The sequence below is a fragment of the Xyrauchen texanus genome, chromosome 2 (genome assembly GCF_025860055.1).
Source record: "Xyrauchen texanus isolate HMW12.3.18 chromosome 2, RBS_HiC_50CHRs, whole genome shotgun sequence".
In the NCBI taxonomy this organism is placed as follows: Eukaryota; Metazoa; Chordata; class Actinopteri; order Cypriniformes; family Catostomidae; genus Xyrauchen; species Xyrauchen texanus.
In genome coordinates this window covers 9671955-9688197 of record NC_068277.1, presented here as the reverse complement: position 1 = coordinate 9688197, position 16243 = coordinate 9671955, and the positions used below count along the sequence as shown (strand labels likewise).

The following is a 16243-nucleotide window of genomic DNA, read 5'->3' as shown; positions in this document are numbered from 1 at the left end:
AAAAAAGTCTCACTTCTACTGTTCCCGGTCATAAGTGACCGCCATAGGAAATTAATGAGAGACACTAAAAATCTGATTTTTTTTTTGGGATACTTATACAAAATCTACAAAAACATCCACTATGCCGAAAAACACATACCGACAAAGGGGAGAGACTACCAAACATCAAGAGTGCAAAACACACACATTCTCTCTCAGACACACACACACACACAGATAGACATTTACAGATCAAAGGGAAATTTTACACTCATAACACCATGTTCAGGGTTGACTGTAATAATAATGTGGCATTATTGCAAAAACTGACACAAATGACCTCAAACCAAACAAAATGCTAAACCTTTACAAAAGTAGTCTTTGATAATGTTACAGCCGGCTCAAGGCTGCAATAAGGGAGACTAAACCAATAATTACATTTTTGGTTAAGAATTTATTATAAGATTTTAGGGGTTTAAAGTATCCCAAAACAGCGTGGTCAAACGATGCATGTTCGGAGATGGTGTATCTTTTCTATCATTTGTTGGAACGAGGAAGACTTAAATAGACCACATCCTATTAGGATCAGGTGTTTGCCATCATCTCTGACACCTGTGAAGTTGACAGCACATGGAACAAAACAGAAATGGAATGAAATACATTTTAAGACTTTAAGCTTTCAATAGTATATGATTTATTTGGTTCAGTATTTGAGGAAATAATCATAAAAATAAAATGTTCAAGATAACAAGGTCTAAATACCTCAAAACCACTCAAAATGCATAACTCTTTTACATGATTGAAGTTAGTTGTTACATTTCTTTCATAGCAATTAAAAAAAATTCACTCTTAATGTTTCCAGTCAGTTTTGACCGGGAACAACTGTAAAGTGATTCAATAATGAACCAAGCATAAGGGTTAAGGGGACTGGTTGATGTCAAAATAGAATGGCCAAACTGGTTCGAGCTGTCAAAAAAGCTACGGTAACTCCGGTGACCACCCTGAACAATTGTAGTGAGCAGAATAGCATCTCCGAATGCACAACACGTTGAACCTTGAGGCGAATGGGCACTTAGGACCATAGTGTTCCTAATAAGATGCTCCGTGCGTGTATAAAAATAATATACAGCTCTGAAAAAATTAAGAGACCGCTGCAAAATTATCAGTTTCTATGGATTTACTATTTATAGGTATGTGTTTGAGTTAAATGATTTTTTTTTGTTCTATAAAGTACTGACAACATTTCTCCCAAATTCCAAATAAAATTATTGTCATTATTGCATTTATTTGCAGAAAATGACAACTGGTCAAAATAACACAAAAGATGCAGTGTTTTCAGACCTCGAATAATGCAAGTTCATATTCATTTTTAAACATCACAATACAAATGGTTTAACTTGGGAAGAGTTCAGAAATCAATATTTGGTGGAATAACCCTGATTTTCAATCACAGCTTTCATGCGTCTTGGCATGCTCTCCAGCAGTCTTTCACATTGCTGTTGGGTGACTTAATGCCACTCCTGGTGCTAAAATTCAAGCAGTTTGGCTTTGTTTGATGGCATGTGGCTATCCATCTTCCTCTTGATCACATTCCAGAGGGTTTCATTGGGGTTCAGGTCTGGAGATTGGGCTGGTCATGACAGGGTCTTAAACCGGTGGTCCTCCATCCACACCTTGATTTACCTGGCTACCATGGAGCATTGTCCTGCTGGAAAACTGGGGAACATTGTTAGTGCACAAGGAAGCATGTTTTCTTCCTTGTAACCTTGTATATAGCTTGATTTGTGCTTCCTTCACAAAGACAAATCTGCCGATTCCAGCCTTGCTGAAGCACCCCCAGATCATCACTGATCCTCCACCAAATTTCACAGTGGGTGTGAGACACTGTGGATTGAATGCCTCATCAGGTCAACGTCTAACCATTTGATGACCAGGATGGAGGATTGTGATGATTATCTGGCCGTTATTGAGTCTGTCTTGTGTGCATCTATAACTGTCTGGTTTGGTTCAGCCACCAAATCAGACAGAAGGAAACTACAACGGACAGCCAGGACTGCTGGGAAGATTACTGGTGCCCCCTGCCCACTGTCCAAGACTTGTACATCTCCAGAGTGATGAAACGTGCAGGTAGAATTCTATCAGTTCCTTGTGTACATGAGCACACTTGGGAATAAAGCCAAATCTGTGTGTTTTATTGATGCAGGAAAGTGAATAGACAATATATTTTAACATTTGAAATCTAATTTAATGAATTTTTGGCGATCTATTGTTTGTTTACACCAGAAGCCCTTCTATGTGTGACATTTCCTGGTCCACTGCGTTGTCCAGAAAAAATAGTGTGCTCAAAGCCTTGTGTGACTGCTCCTTTTAGACTTTCTGTTCAGGGCAGAGACAGCCCTCAAAAATCTGGAGAAGTGCAGTCGCTAGGCAAGTTCTACCTTTAAAACTGCTAGACGGAGCACAGCTGAATAGAACAGAGCGCAGGGTCTTTTCAACTTTACACAGTGTATTAAAAACAATGGTTATGGCGTCTCCAGTCAAGCAATCTGCAAGTTCAGACAGCCACAACGAAAACAGTGTTGTACATGTATTTACAATACAGAGACTTTCTTAGCATTCTTTCCTTGAGTTGGCCAGTGTGTCTTCACATAATGACAACATATGATGCATTGTATTTTGATTATGCTGTTTTTTGTACTTGTAACAGTCTACAATATAACAGCCAGTAATAATGAATATGTGAGACACTGGAACAACAAGATGCAATGCAGCAGCAAAAGACATCTGTTTGACATATGCAGTATGTACATAGATATACACTTACGAGTAGACAAAGGTTATGAAAGATCAGCTGAACATATAATTTGCATCACACCCCATCAAATTCCCTTCAGACATAAAAGCATTGTCAGACAATGTATTTGCAAAAGGGTTAAGTGTCTAATTTTGCTATACAAAGTTTAAAATTGAGCTCTGTGGTGTTGTGGGAGCCATATTACCTTAAAGTACTCTTGGAGCACATTTCTATTAAGCATCACAGAATTATGACTCTTGTCCTTGTATGTAGAGTTTTCTATGTTTAAGTCTCTCTCTTTTACTGTCTTTCCTTGCAGTGGCCAGATGTGTTAGTCTGGACTTAAGGCTTACCTTGTGAAAATGAACATGTATGGTGCCAGTGGAGGATGTGACCGATCCAGAGATCGACGCCGCTCCAGTGACCGTTCTCGTGACTCCTCACACGAGCGTGTTGAAGGCCAGCTCACACCCTGTATTCGCAACGTAACCTCACCTACACGTCAACACAACAGCGGTGAGATAACTCCCTTTACTGTTTACATCTGTGTTCATTCTTTTAAGCATGTATGATTTCGAAAGATGCCATGAAATTGCTTGATGAGTGCAGTTTTCTTTCCCGTATTGACATATTTACTATTGTAACAGGGACATGGAGTGGGACATACCAAAGGGCTTATCTCTTTGTCTTTAAATGGCCAGTTGCCTAGTTTGTCGTAGCCTTGAACCTTGAATTGCTACTTGCTTTGCTAATCAGTGGCAGGTAGTATTAGAGGGACATTCTAATTCAAATGGACAAATATTTGGAAATGCTTGTTGGTGGTCGTCTGATATATCACCGAGGCTTGTTTCTTTAACTCTTTCCCCGCCAGCGTTTTTAAAAAAAGTTGCCAGCCACCGCCAGATTTTTTTGACGATTTTCGTTAAAATTTAATGGCCCGCAGAATATTTTCTTCCATGAATATATGAAGATGCTATATATCAAAATAAAGATCTGAGCCTCTGCTTTTAGGCAAAAAAAACGATTTTAATTTTATCTTCATTTGTTCTTTTTTTATTGCCACTTGAACAGAGGTAGGTTTTGTCAAAAACAACATTTCGGACAAAAAGCTGAGAAAAAGGCATTTTTATCAAACAAGTGCTTTAGTGTTAGTATGGTGTTCCACTTCACGTTTGAGACAATCGCAGTCTGTTTCTTTGATCAAAGAGTTGCGTACTCTTTCAAAACATGCGCGTGGGTCTTCCTTACCGTATACCACCTAAAACACGGATACCCGGAAAATTCCGTGTTTGGCGGGGAAAGAGTTAAGGCGCTGAGAACCGCATGCTTGCATGTGAAGCAACTGAGACATGTAAACGACCAGTCACGGTTCATTTTGTTGTTACGTGCCATCTTGTTCCTGGTGTGCAACACAGTGTCATTTAAACACTCGTAATATTACAATGCTCACCTGTTTCATTCTCCCTCTCTTTCCTCAACAGTTGAACTTGTAACTTTTAACTGTCTTGCTTAATGATAAAAAGGCAAATATCAATAAAACTAATATCATATACCATCTGCAAATATGTGCATATATCATTTAAACAGATGTAATAAACCAACCTCACACAACTTAAGCAGATCCAGCGTCCTGTGGATCACTCATAATCCTTCTTCCTGAAGACAGTCTCTCCTCAACAGTTCCCTGTAACTTTTCTTATGATAAAAGGCAAATATCAATAAAACTTCTATTATATACCATCTTCAAATATGCACATATCTCATTTAAACCAATTTAATTCACGAAACTCCAGCGTTTTCTTTGTCGAGTGCTCATCTAATATATTCCTCTGAAGCACGTAGTATTCTATCAGCCAGAAGCAAAACTTCAGTATCAGGATCAAAGGTTCCTCTGATCAATAAGTCATGATGGCCACTCTGTGACAATGCAAGCAGGTGATCCAGGCCATTTAAACTGTCAGGAGATTGCTGCTCATGCTGGATCCGCACATGGGTGTGAGTGCAACAAGTAAATATCTTATTCACTATGCACTGTATGTGCAGTTGGTTTGATTCTGTGTTTTTGGAGAAAATGCAAGTGCTAATGTGGACATGCAGTAGTCCATGGTTGCTTGACTACTGTGTGTGCTGTTGTTTCATTCCTGATATATTAATAATTTATTCATGGGCAAATAAATTTGATCACTAAACAGAAATCAGAAGAAATGGCTATTTACCATTTAAAATACAAGTTTTGTGTGAAATTGAGAAAATATAGTGCTATATAAGAGTTTATTAATTTTTTAGCAATTTTATGTTTGTTTACTATTTTCAATTTTGTGATCTATCAGCATTGTATTGGCTTGTTGGCTACCCTGCACTCTGGCTATTGGCATCGGCCATATTGTACGATCACTAATGCCGGTGAGTCATCGATATTTTAGGTCCATTTTCCCAAAAGAGACTTTAAATTGGGGATGCACCGATGTATCGGCTGCATGTAAGTAAATACATAAATAAATAGGGCAATTATTTACCAAATTAAAACCATCAGCATGTCTGTTATAAGCATGAAAATGCCAATTCAAAAAATTATGGTTTATTTACAATTAAAAACACTTTAAAAACTCATTGTAAATAATAATAGCCATAATATGGCACTCGTAAGAACATGTCATATTTCATTTTTAATCTGTCTCTTTCTCACATTGAGCAAAAAAAGCCATATACTGACGTGAATGGTTGTGAAAGCGAGACTTCTCTATAGGCTACATGAGGGAAACCATCTAAAATGCTTTGAAACCAGCAGACTTTGATTTCGTAGTCATCAAATTGCTTTATTAATGCTGCATAATTGATTGAATTAAGATTGGAATTACAATATGGCCTTGCGTTGTTTCTAAAAAATAAGGCTGCATTTTAAACTGCAAAAATGGTTTCTGAGTATTTGTTGGTTATTTGTCCTTTTTTTGCAAATTGCAAAACTTTCTCTCAAAGTTCACAGAAATGGACTAAATTTTTCACGTTATTAATGTCCTAATGACTATACATTGTGATCAGGCCTTTAATTTTCAATTATGTTGTTTGTGTCTTATGAGCAGATCGTGAAAGTGTGTCTTCGCGGCCCAGCAGCCCCAGGCCTCAGAGAGTTTCTCCCAGCAGCAGCAGTGGGGTGGCCAGCAGTCGCAACAGCAGCCTGTCAAGCTCAGAGGGCACCTACAAGAGCATGATCCTCGGTGAAATGGTCTTCGTCTATGAGAACATAAAAGATGGAGCCCGCAGTGTCCGCACCTCAGAAAAAGTTACGCTTATAGTGGATAACACTCGCTTTGTGGTGGATCCCTCAATTTTCACAGCACAGCCCAACACCATGCTGGGGAGGTTAGAATACTTCTCATCTGTTAAATTGTTAAAGTGATAGATCATCCAAAAAAACTAAAAATCTGTCATTTACACATCTTCATGTGGTTCCAAACCTGTATGATTTTATTTCTTCCGTTGAACACAAAAGGAGATATTAGGCAGAAAGTAAATAGTCATATCTGTGAAATAAATGACAGATTTTTCCTTTTTTGGGTGATCTATTCCTCTAATTTGTTGTTGCCTTAAAAAGCCATTAATCTGTGCTTTGTAATAAATATCTCATTGTTTCTCAATGTTTCTAGAAGTAATATTGTTTTTGATAATTATCTATTTTACATTTTTTTTTTAGAATGTTTGGATCTGGAAGGGAGCACAATTTCACTCGGCCCAATGACAAAGGAGAGTATGAGGTGGCAGAGGGCATCAGCTCCACTGTGTTTAGAGCAATTCTGGTGGGTTATTTCTTTTAATCAATATCTTACCCATTTATTGTCTCAACACATTAACAAGATTACAGCCACAGATCATTAGATATAGTTTTGAAAGAATTACTGTTTTAGGATGATGATGACTACTGTCAAATGTAGGGGGGGTCGATTCTGTAACAAATCGTGATTCATGAGACAAACGATTTTAAAATGGTCTCCCTGATAAAAGGACAACATGTTTTGCTTAATATGCTAATGATGGAAAGATATTTTAAGCCATCAAAGTACCTTGGAACTCTGGACCTTTTATCTGCTCCTTGTAAATGGGATAATGAGGGAATAACACACACCTGGCCATGGAACAGCTGAGCAGCCAGTTGTCCCATTACTTTTGGTCCCTTAAAAAGTGGGAGGAGGCACATATACAAACTGTTGTAATTCCTACACCGTTCACCTGATTTGGATGTAAATACCCTCAAATTAAAGCTGAAAGTCTGCAGTTAAAGCACATCTTGTTCATTTCAATTAAAATCCATTGTGGTGGTGTATAGAGCCAAAAAGATTAGAATTGTGTCGATGTCCCAATATTTATGGTCCTGACTGTATTTGTGAGGTGCAGTGTAGAGTATTTTTCAGGAGTAGTTCTACAGATTCTGTAAGACACTGCCTTAACAATTTTGCATGGACGCTCAAATTGGTGTGATTAGGCTGGGCTCAGAGGTATACAATCAAACTGGTGTGATCTGCATTCGTGCTGTTGTTTACCAGCAAAAGAGGGACTGAAGCAGTTGTCATAATGAACCAGCTGCTGTTACAGTTGGAGTTGACTGTTTTAATGCAGCTCATATTTTGACATCAAACAAAGAATATACATCTACATTTATGCATTTGGCAGACGCTTTTATCCAAAGTGACTTACAGTGCAGTTAATACAGGGACAATTCCCCCCCGGAGCAACCTGGAGTTAAGTGCCTTGCTCAAGGACACAATGGTGGTGGCCGTGGGGATCAAACCAGCAACCTTCTGATTATCAGTTATGTGCTTTAGCCCACTACGCCTCCACCACCATATACAAACTAGCCACCACCACTCCACCACCATATACAAACTAGTCACTCCACTTGTGCCATCTCATTTGCCATCTATCACTCATTCTAACTACTTTCGGTGCTGGGAAAGTGGAAGGGCTAGGATTTTAGAACCTTCTACGCTTTTATCACAAATTCAGAATCCCATGTTGCATTGCTTGTAAACAATATGGCGGCGCGCATAGCCAGTAAGAGCATTCGCATCTTATCTAATCAATCATTTTAACCATCTAAAATCCACATTATACATTTGATCATATAAAATCTGATCTTTAGTGCAGCTGCTGTGAAATAATCTGTCCTCAAGTGCATCTGCTGTGATTTTATTTTAATTTTATTTTTTTCCTTCCATTGAAGAATTCTCGCTGGCGGGTCTGTCAGTAGAGGAGAAACTCATGTGCGAAAAGGCTAATGAATAGTTTAGCTGTACAAAAGGCTCGTCAAACCGTTGGATGGCATGAACTACATGTTGCACCCTGCAGTATTTACAAACGAACAGCAATGCACTTTGAATACGCAGCGAAGATTGCACTGACCACAAGAGCTCCGCTTACATTGAAGCGTGTCATTCTGTGTCCAGGATGCACATAAGCAGCTTTGTGCCACTTTGTATTAAAGCTTTTCTTGTTTCTTACTTGGATAGTTTTGTCCGATAAGCCATTATAGTTATTTAGCTGAATTATTTGTTTAATATTAATTAGTTACTCTGTGAAATGGCTGTGCTTAGCATCCATGTTTCCCTATGAAATGTATCTGTTTGGGTGACTTGGACATAATGCAGCCACTACAAAATTTTTTTATCTTAATTAGTCTTGTTTTACAGTACAATATCTAACCATTCTTAGAACAAGATATTTTTACTTGATAAGCTATCTTAAGACAAATATCTTATTTTTAATAAGATATTAAGTCTTGTTTTAAATGTTTTAAACCGTTACAAATGTTTTTTTATGTTTTTGCTTAAAACAAGAAAAAACTTCAATGGGTAAAGAAAATAAATTTAAATAAATTGTCAGATATCTGTGAAATTAAGACTTAACACCTTATGCCATTTTGCTCAAGTCAAATTAATATTTTGTTTTAAGAATGTTTAGATATTTTACTGGAAAGCAAGACAAAAATATCAAGTAAGGAAAACATATTTTTATTGCAGTTTTAAGCTCTCTAGCGACATCTGTGGTTAGAACTTAAAATTGCAAGCAGTTGCGGAAGAATGCATTACATCTGTTGTGTTCAGGCACTGCTCCCAATTTGAGCTTACCTGGACATCGCCTATATGTGATCATGACTGGAGCTGAAGTCATAACGTGCTATTTTCATGTTGATATTGTGTTAAATGAGTACACATTTGAAACAGAAATATGACTTGCTTTGATGAAGATAAACAACACTCTTATTTACATATTTGAATGAATTACTTTTCTGACACTACACTCAAAGCGCTTTTAAATAGAGAACTGGGGACTCTCCTCAGCCACTTAATATGATTATTAAAGTGTTGCATCTATTATTAATGTTTTGAATTGTACTACAATTTTCAATTTGAGAGGTTAAACTTGTGATATGGCTGATACGAGTTCAATTAGAGACTTTTATTATTTTTATACTGTATTGTCCAGCCTCAGTTACTACAATAGCATGACTGCACAGGTTTTTATTCCATTTTTAAACCTATTATATTTTAACTTTGATATTACCATGAAAATAGCCATAAAAGCTGGGATGTTATTAAAAGCAATCAAACAAGTTTAATATTAACATATATTTGAAGACAAAGATTTGTATAAATACAAACACATTTTGGTTTGTGGCTTGGTCACAGGCTTGAACTGTGGCTTGCATTGTCTCTTTAAACATCTCACAATGTGCTTCCAGCAACAGCTTTGAAATAATGAAGTGAAGTGCAGCATAAGCCTGTTATCAGCTTTACTGTACATCTTCTGATCTTTTGTCTGTTATGTGTTGGGTAGAGTTGAGCTCAGGTCAGTGTTCAGTTTGCTGCTATAGCTCTAAGTGTAGACAATTAAACTCACATATTAGTGCATTGAAACAATGACACTTCACTGACTAGTAATCCACAGAGAGAGCGAAAGAGAGATGATGTATAGTGTGAGAGCTTTAAAGGTGAAGTGTGTTATTTCGGCACCAGCAGTGGCGTCAAATGAAATTGCAAAATATATTTATACACTGATGGCCAAAAGTTTGGAATAATGTACAGATTTTGCTCTTATAGAAAGAAATTGGTTCTTTTATTCACCAAAGTGGCATTCAACTGATCACAATGTATAGTCAGGACATTAATAACATGAAAAATGACTTACAATTTGAAAAAAATATTCTGAACTTCTTTGAAACGATTTCAAAAAGTTCTCATAATAAATCCTCCATGTGCAGCAATGGCAGCTTTGCAGATCCTCGACATTCTAGCGGTCAGTTTGTCCAGATACTCAGGTGACCTTTCACCCCACACTTCCTGTAGCACTTGCCATAGATGTGTCTGTCTTGTTGGGCACTTCTCACACACCTTACAGTCTATCTGATCCCACAAAAGCTCAATGGGGTTAAGATCTATAACACTCTTTTCCAATTATCTGTTGTCCAATGTCTGTGTTTCTTTGCCCACTCAAACTTGTTTCAAAAGTGGCTTTTTCTTTGCAATTTTTCCCATAAGGCTGCAACCCTGAGTCTTCTCTTACTGTTCTACATGAAACTGGTGTTGAGCGGGTAGAATTCAATGAAGCTGTCAGCGGAGGACATGTGAGGCGTCTATTTCTCAAACTAGAGACTCTGATGTACTTATCCTCTTGTAGAAGGCCCAGATGTACAACTAAACATCTCTTTCTGTCCTTGTTGGAGCCCGTTGTCCTTTGATTTGAAGACTGTAGTGTACACCTTTTTGTATGATATCTTAAGTTGTTTTGGCAATTTGAAGCATTGTATAGCCTTCATTCCTCAAAACAATGATTGACTGATGAGTTTATAGAGAGAAATGTTTCGTTTTTGCCATTTTTGACCTAATATTGACCTTAAGACATCCCAGTCTATTGCATACTGTGGCAAATCAAAATATAGTTTTTCAAAAAGTGATGGTGCTGTTTTTTACATCAGTAATGTCCTGACTATACTTTGTGATCAGTTGAATGCCACTTTGGTGAATTAAAGTACCAATTTCCCAAACTCTGTACATTATTCAAAACCTTTGGCCTCCAGTGTATATATTTAGTTTCCAAACACATGAAAGCCCACAGAAGCCATGCTTTTATTTTTTCTCTTGTTTTCTTGATATTGCAGCTTATTTTATTGCCTTTGCAGGTTCTTTATGTTTGCTAACATTGTTTTTGAGCTCTGATCAGTGGTACAGAAATTGTACACTTTCCTTTTACTTGATCCTTGGCACTGATGTTCTCTCTATAGAGATTATCAAAATTACAATTACTTCATCATTACTTGATATTTGTCATCCTTACATATGTTTTAGTAAATCTGACTGTCAGTTTGTAGCCTTAACTTTCTGGTCAAAATCAATTAATGATTGTCCATCAGCAGTGCTGTGGAAACCATTTTGCTTTCAGAATCCAGTGTTTTTAAGTTGTACAGCTTATAAAATAGCAGCCTTTGTGTTGCTGTTTGTTCTTCCCTAACTGGCAGGATTACTATAAATCTGGGACAATCCGCTGTCCTGATGGAATCTCCATTCCTGAGCTGAGGGAAGCGTGCGACTATCTGTGCATCTCTTTTGACTACAGTACTATCAAGTGCCGGGACCTGAGTGAGTAATTCCTCTGCTTAAGAAATCCCATTTTTGGTACATGAGATTTACTCTGATAATTAGGGTTATGAAATTCACTTTTTTTTTTGCCCATGAGCCACAGTGGCTGTTAATAAAAAAGAAAAAACGAACGCTTACATTTTTCGGAACTGTGTAACACATTTAACGTTAATAAAGCATATACCAGCATAAACACTGGTTGGAAGGGCGGATCTGTCTGCCCGGAGTCATAACTCTGACCCACACACAACAGTGATTCAGTGATAATGTGATTGGGAAATGAGCTCTTAATGCTATTTGTTGTACAAAACAAGCCTAGATGGGACTTGTGATAGAAATCAAGTATATTTCAGCCTAGGTAAGACATGGTTTATTTACCAAAGAAGCATATCAAATCCTTACTATCACCAAAACACAGAATTGGACCGTTTTATTTGCAAACCCATTTCACGAGAAGTTCAAAGCGGCACGTTGCTGGTGCTGACGCGAATCGTGAACGATTGCTGTACCAAAGCTGATAGCCACATTAGAAAATGTATATTGTGGAGGATGAGTTTAAGAGATTTAATGCCCATTGCAATGAATATGCAGCCTATGGAGAGACTAGTTCTAGAGACTAGTTAGTCAACTTCCCACATTGGGACTTTGGGAAATGTTTAATGTTACTTGAATTGTTGCTATTTTAGTGCATTTCTATATTTATACTGTGAAAGGCTTTGTTTGGGAAATGTTAATAAAGCATTATATTGTTACATTGTTTTGTTTTCTTTCCTAATTATGAAATAAATGCATTTTAACAGGAATAGTATATTTAAGTCAAATTTCATCACTTTCAAAATATGCGGTTAATCGCGATTAACTACTGACAGCACTAAATATATTTTGTAATAAAACATGTAAGTATTATTATTATTAATGTAATTAATAGTACTATAGGAAATAGTACCATAGTATTATGATTATAATCATCATACTGGTAATTTTACAATAAACTAAGAAAGGAGGCTAAAAACTTCTTGTTAAAGCACCATTTTACATTGAGACTGTACTTTATTACGACGACACGCATGACAATTCACCTCAAGTCCCTGCATGTCATGTGCTATGTATGTAACACATACAGCCACAAATATTTGTAACTAAGCAATGTCAAAATTATGTAAACCTGCAGAGTTTGGCAACTTTCATAGACGACACCATTCTGGCAAACTGTTTTCAGATGTCTGAAACTGAGAAGAGTGAGAACTTGATGTGAGAAGTGCTAGTTCTCATGGGCACTAGAGCGACACTGAACGAATGAACATGCAGCGAATCAGACTTGCACATTAACGCTATTCTTTCATCTGCTCTAAAAAATATATTTAAGTGGGTTTCTTCAAACGCACATCATTGTGTGTAACACATCTTGTTATGTCACTCCAAAATGTCTTGCAGGTCACGTGCCGGGTAGTGGTAGTGGTACCGGCCACTGTTATGAAATGCCCACATTTGGTGGGTGTTAGTTTAAAACCCTGTGTGTAATCCATCATCAATGCAAAGTGCTGTGATATAACAACTAATCTCTAGTGTTCTTGGCCATGAATTTTAGAGTGTCAGATAACCTTTCCCTGTTTTGAAATGACAGTTTTACATTTGTTTGTTTCTTGTTGATCTGGTTTCTCTAGGTGCCCTGATGCATGAGCTGTCCAATGATGGCGCTCGACGGCAGTTTGAGTTCTATCTGGAGGAGATGGTGCTCCCTCTGATGGTGGCCAGCGCTCAGAATGGAGAGAGGGAGTGTCACATTGTTGTGCTTACAGACGATGATGTGGTGGACTGGGATGAGGAGTACCCACCCCAAATGGGAGAGGAGTATTCACAAAGTAAATCAGACACTCCTTTCTGTTTTATCTTAAATGGCATTTTATGTTTATTTTATTTTTTTGCTCTGTGACCTCTACAAATTTGCTTTCTGTTTGTTTTCCATTTCAGTCATATACAGTACAAAACTATATAGATTCTTCAAGTACATTGAAAACCGTGATGTAGCCAAATCAGTTTTAAAAGAGCGGGGACTCAAGAAAATCAGACTAGGCATCGAAGGTAAGAATCCTCTGTATATCATTTTAATTTTATATTATATTGTGTTGTTCAGCCAAATATGTTATCTCTTTAAGCAATAATGTAAAACATAGCACAGCCTTGAGTGCCTTTATGCTTTTATAAAAATGTGACTACTTAATAAAAGTATTGTGAACATTTTCATTAAATTAAGCAAATTTGTTGTCATCCTTCTGCTAGAAGATATATGGCTCTATTTTAAGAGCATTAGCGCTACGTTCTGCGCTATGACATAAGTCATTGTCACACAAAGTCAGTGGGCATGGCCAGGAAGTTTTGGTATTTCCATGCAAGCTTGCACTAAGTCTAAGCGCAAGTGGGTTTGGCAAAATTGCATGCTCAACTCGCTAATGGGCCGAGGTTCTTCTCCGGTTATTCCACCATCTGTGTCCTATTATATAGTCCATTCCCTGTCAAGCAACAGTGGTATAAACAAAGTTGGCACATTTATAAACATTTGGTAGTGTAAATAAAATGTATGGAATTAATTAAAAGAATAGAAAAGTGGTAAAAAAAAAATCATAACAAATCTAAACATTTTACCCTCACCAACTTCTTCCACCGGCCCATTTGCTGACTTAAAAATCACACCACGCCAACAGGTGGAAAATTTACCAATACAAATTAGATCATAAATTCAATTATAAATATAAACATAATAATAATTATAGTCATTTAAAAATAAACCATGACCTTAAGATAGTTTAGCACAACTATCATAAATATTTGTTTCATAAAACGGCTACAACAGTGATCGTCATTGACATCATTTGATGTTCCACAATATTTTAAGAGTTTGGACATTAACTTTATTACCACCTGCTGGTGAAATCTCCAAACTGCAAATGCAGGAACTGAATTTAGACTGCGCTGAGATAAGACGTGCTTCTCAAACGTCTTGGCGCAATGACTTATTTCTCAGGAAATTAGCAAATTGCGCTTTACGGCACTGCCATTTACATACAATACACCCACTGATAGCTCAAACACTCCCATCCATGCTCACTTGCACATTATGCTAGCATGAAAATTGCATTTTGAATAAGTGCACTCATGAAAATTGGATAAGATGTTGCACACGGTTGTAGCGCTGCACTTTTCAAACTCACGAAAATAGAGCCCATGATCTCTGAAATGTGAACCTGGTGTTAATGTTGATATTTGTCCTCTTATGGGTGTTGCGCAGTGATGCAAGCGTTTCTCATCATTGCTGTATTCTATTATAGCACAGCTGGAACGCTGTATTTTACAATTGTACTTATATTATGGATAGGTTTGAGGATATGTTTTGAATACAAGTCCATATAAGTAAGCATTCTGTATCTGTAGGTTACCCAACATACAAAGAGAAAGTGAAAAAGCGTCCGGGTGGTCGACCTGAAGTTATCTACAATTACGTCCAAAGACCCTTCATCCGCATGTCATGGGAGAAGGAGGAGGGTAAGAGTCGACATGTGGACTTCCAGTGCGTGAAGAGCAAATCCATCACAAACCTCGCAGCAGCTGCAGCAGACATTCCCCAGGATCAACTTGTGGTGATGCACCCTGGACCACAAGTGGATGAACTGGACATTCTCCCCAACCACCCTCCACCGGGTCACCACTACAGCAACAACTTCAACAACGAGTCTGACCCTGATGCCCCCGCGCCTGCCGTCTGAGAGGAGACGTCCCTTCAACAGCATGCTGCAGCATGAACCAGAGTGACACTATAACCGGATTGCCTTCTGCACCTCCTTCACAGCCTTAGAGCCTCAACTGTCTAGTTACTGTATTTAAAAAAATACAAAAAAATGATTAAACCCTCCATAGACTTGGGCTACTGGCATGGGCAGTGCTCTCCTGTTCTCTCTTAACTTTTTTTTTTTTTTTTTTTTTGTAACTTGACCAAAGGACATTTATTTTTATTGTTGGAAATAAAGTTCGTACTTATTTTGTAATTGGGCCTTTATTAGAACTATTATTACTATTGTTCTTTTCCATTTATTATATTATTACTGCAATGAGTATAATAATTATTCAGGTTTTTTTTTTTTTTTTTTCTCTTTTTACATTTGAGTTTGGTGCCACATTATTTCGCTTTCGAAAAGTGCTCCCCTTGATCTCTTCACAGCTCCTGTGTTTTCAGGAGCTTCATTTGCCTGGTGAACGAATGCAGTGTTTTTCTTAGATGGACACAAATTTATATGCTCAAGATCTCTGTTTAGTGCTTGAAAATCATTGTCTTAATAAAGCTATATCATGTATTCATATTTGTGTGGCATATAAAGTTGGATTATTGGTCAGTCTCTTTTGATTGATGGGTGTATTTTGCAGGTAAAGATCATGATAGAAACCCAACGTCTGGGCCTAACTCATGTGAACTCATGTTCAGGAATTCCTGTTCTTCAATTAAAGACATTAATATTTCACTTTTCATGACCTTTCATAAATTCTTACAGGAGTTGTAGTTTTGAAGGTGACCATAAAACAACAGTATCTGGTCAGTCATTGCTTGTATGCAATATTTGGTCATGTCATCATATACCCTATAGTCTTAATATACTGGATGAATTTTTAAATGAAACATTTAATTTAATTACAATTTCACATTAACATGGGTTCATTTTGATTTCACTGTGGTGCCAGGGTTGGGGAGTAATGGGATTGCTATTTAAAATACAAAATATAACTATTCCACTACAGTTACAATTTTAATAGTTGGTAATCACAAGGTTACATTCAAAAAGTATTTTGATTACTG

The 16243-nt window shown here is 37.3% G+C and overlaps 1 protein-coding gene across 1 annotated transcript in view; it reads left to right on the top strand.

Moving 5' to 3' along the window:
* Positions 1 to 15894, top strand: part of LOC127660255 (BTB/POZ domain-containing protein 10-like) — a 28444-nt gene extending 12550 nt beyond the window's left edge. Inside the window, exons 3-9 of the mRNA XM_052150395.1 lie at positions 3093 to 3289; positions 5854 to 6133; positions 6465 to 6567; positions 11280 to 11400; positions 13065 to 13262; positions 13372 to 13482; positions 14830 to 15894. Coding sequence (XP_052006355.1) covers positions 3136 to 3289; positions 5854 to 6133; positions 6465 to 6567; positions 11280 to 11400; positions 13065 to 13262; positions 13372 to 13482; positions 14830 to 15161 — 1299 coding nt within the window. The 5' untranslated portion in view covers positions 3093 to 3135 and the 3' untranslated portion in view covers positions 15162 to 15894. The remainder of the gene's footprint in view (positions 1 to 3092; positions 3290 to 5853; positions 6134 to 6464; positions 6568 to 11279; positions 11401 to 13064; positions 13263 to 13371; positions 13483 to 14829) is intronic.
* The last annotated feature ends 349 nt before the right edge of the window (positions 15895 to 16243 follow it).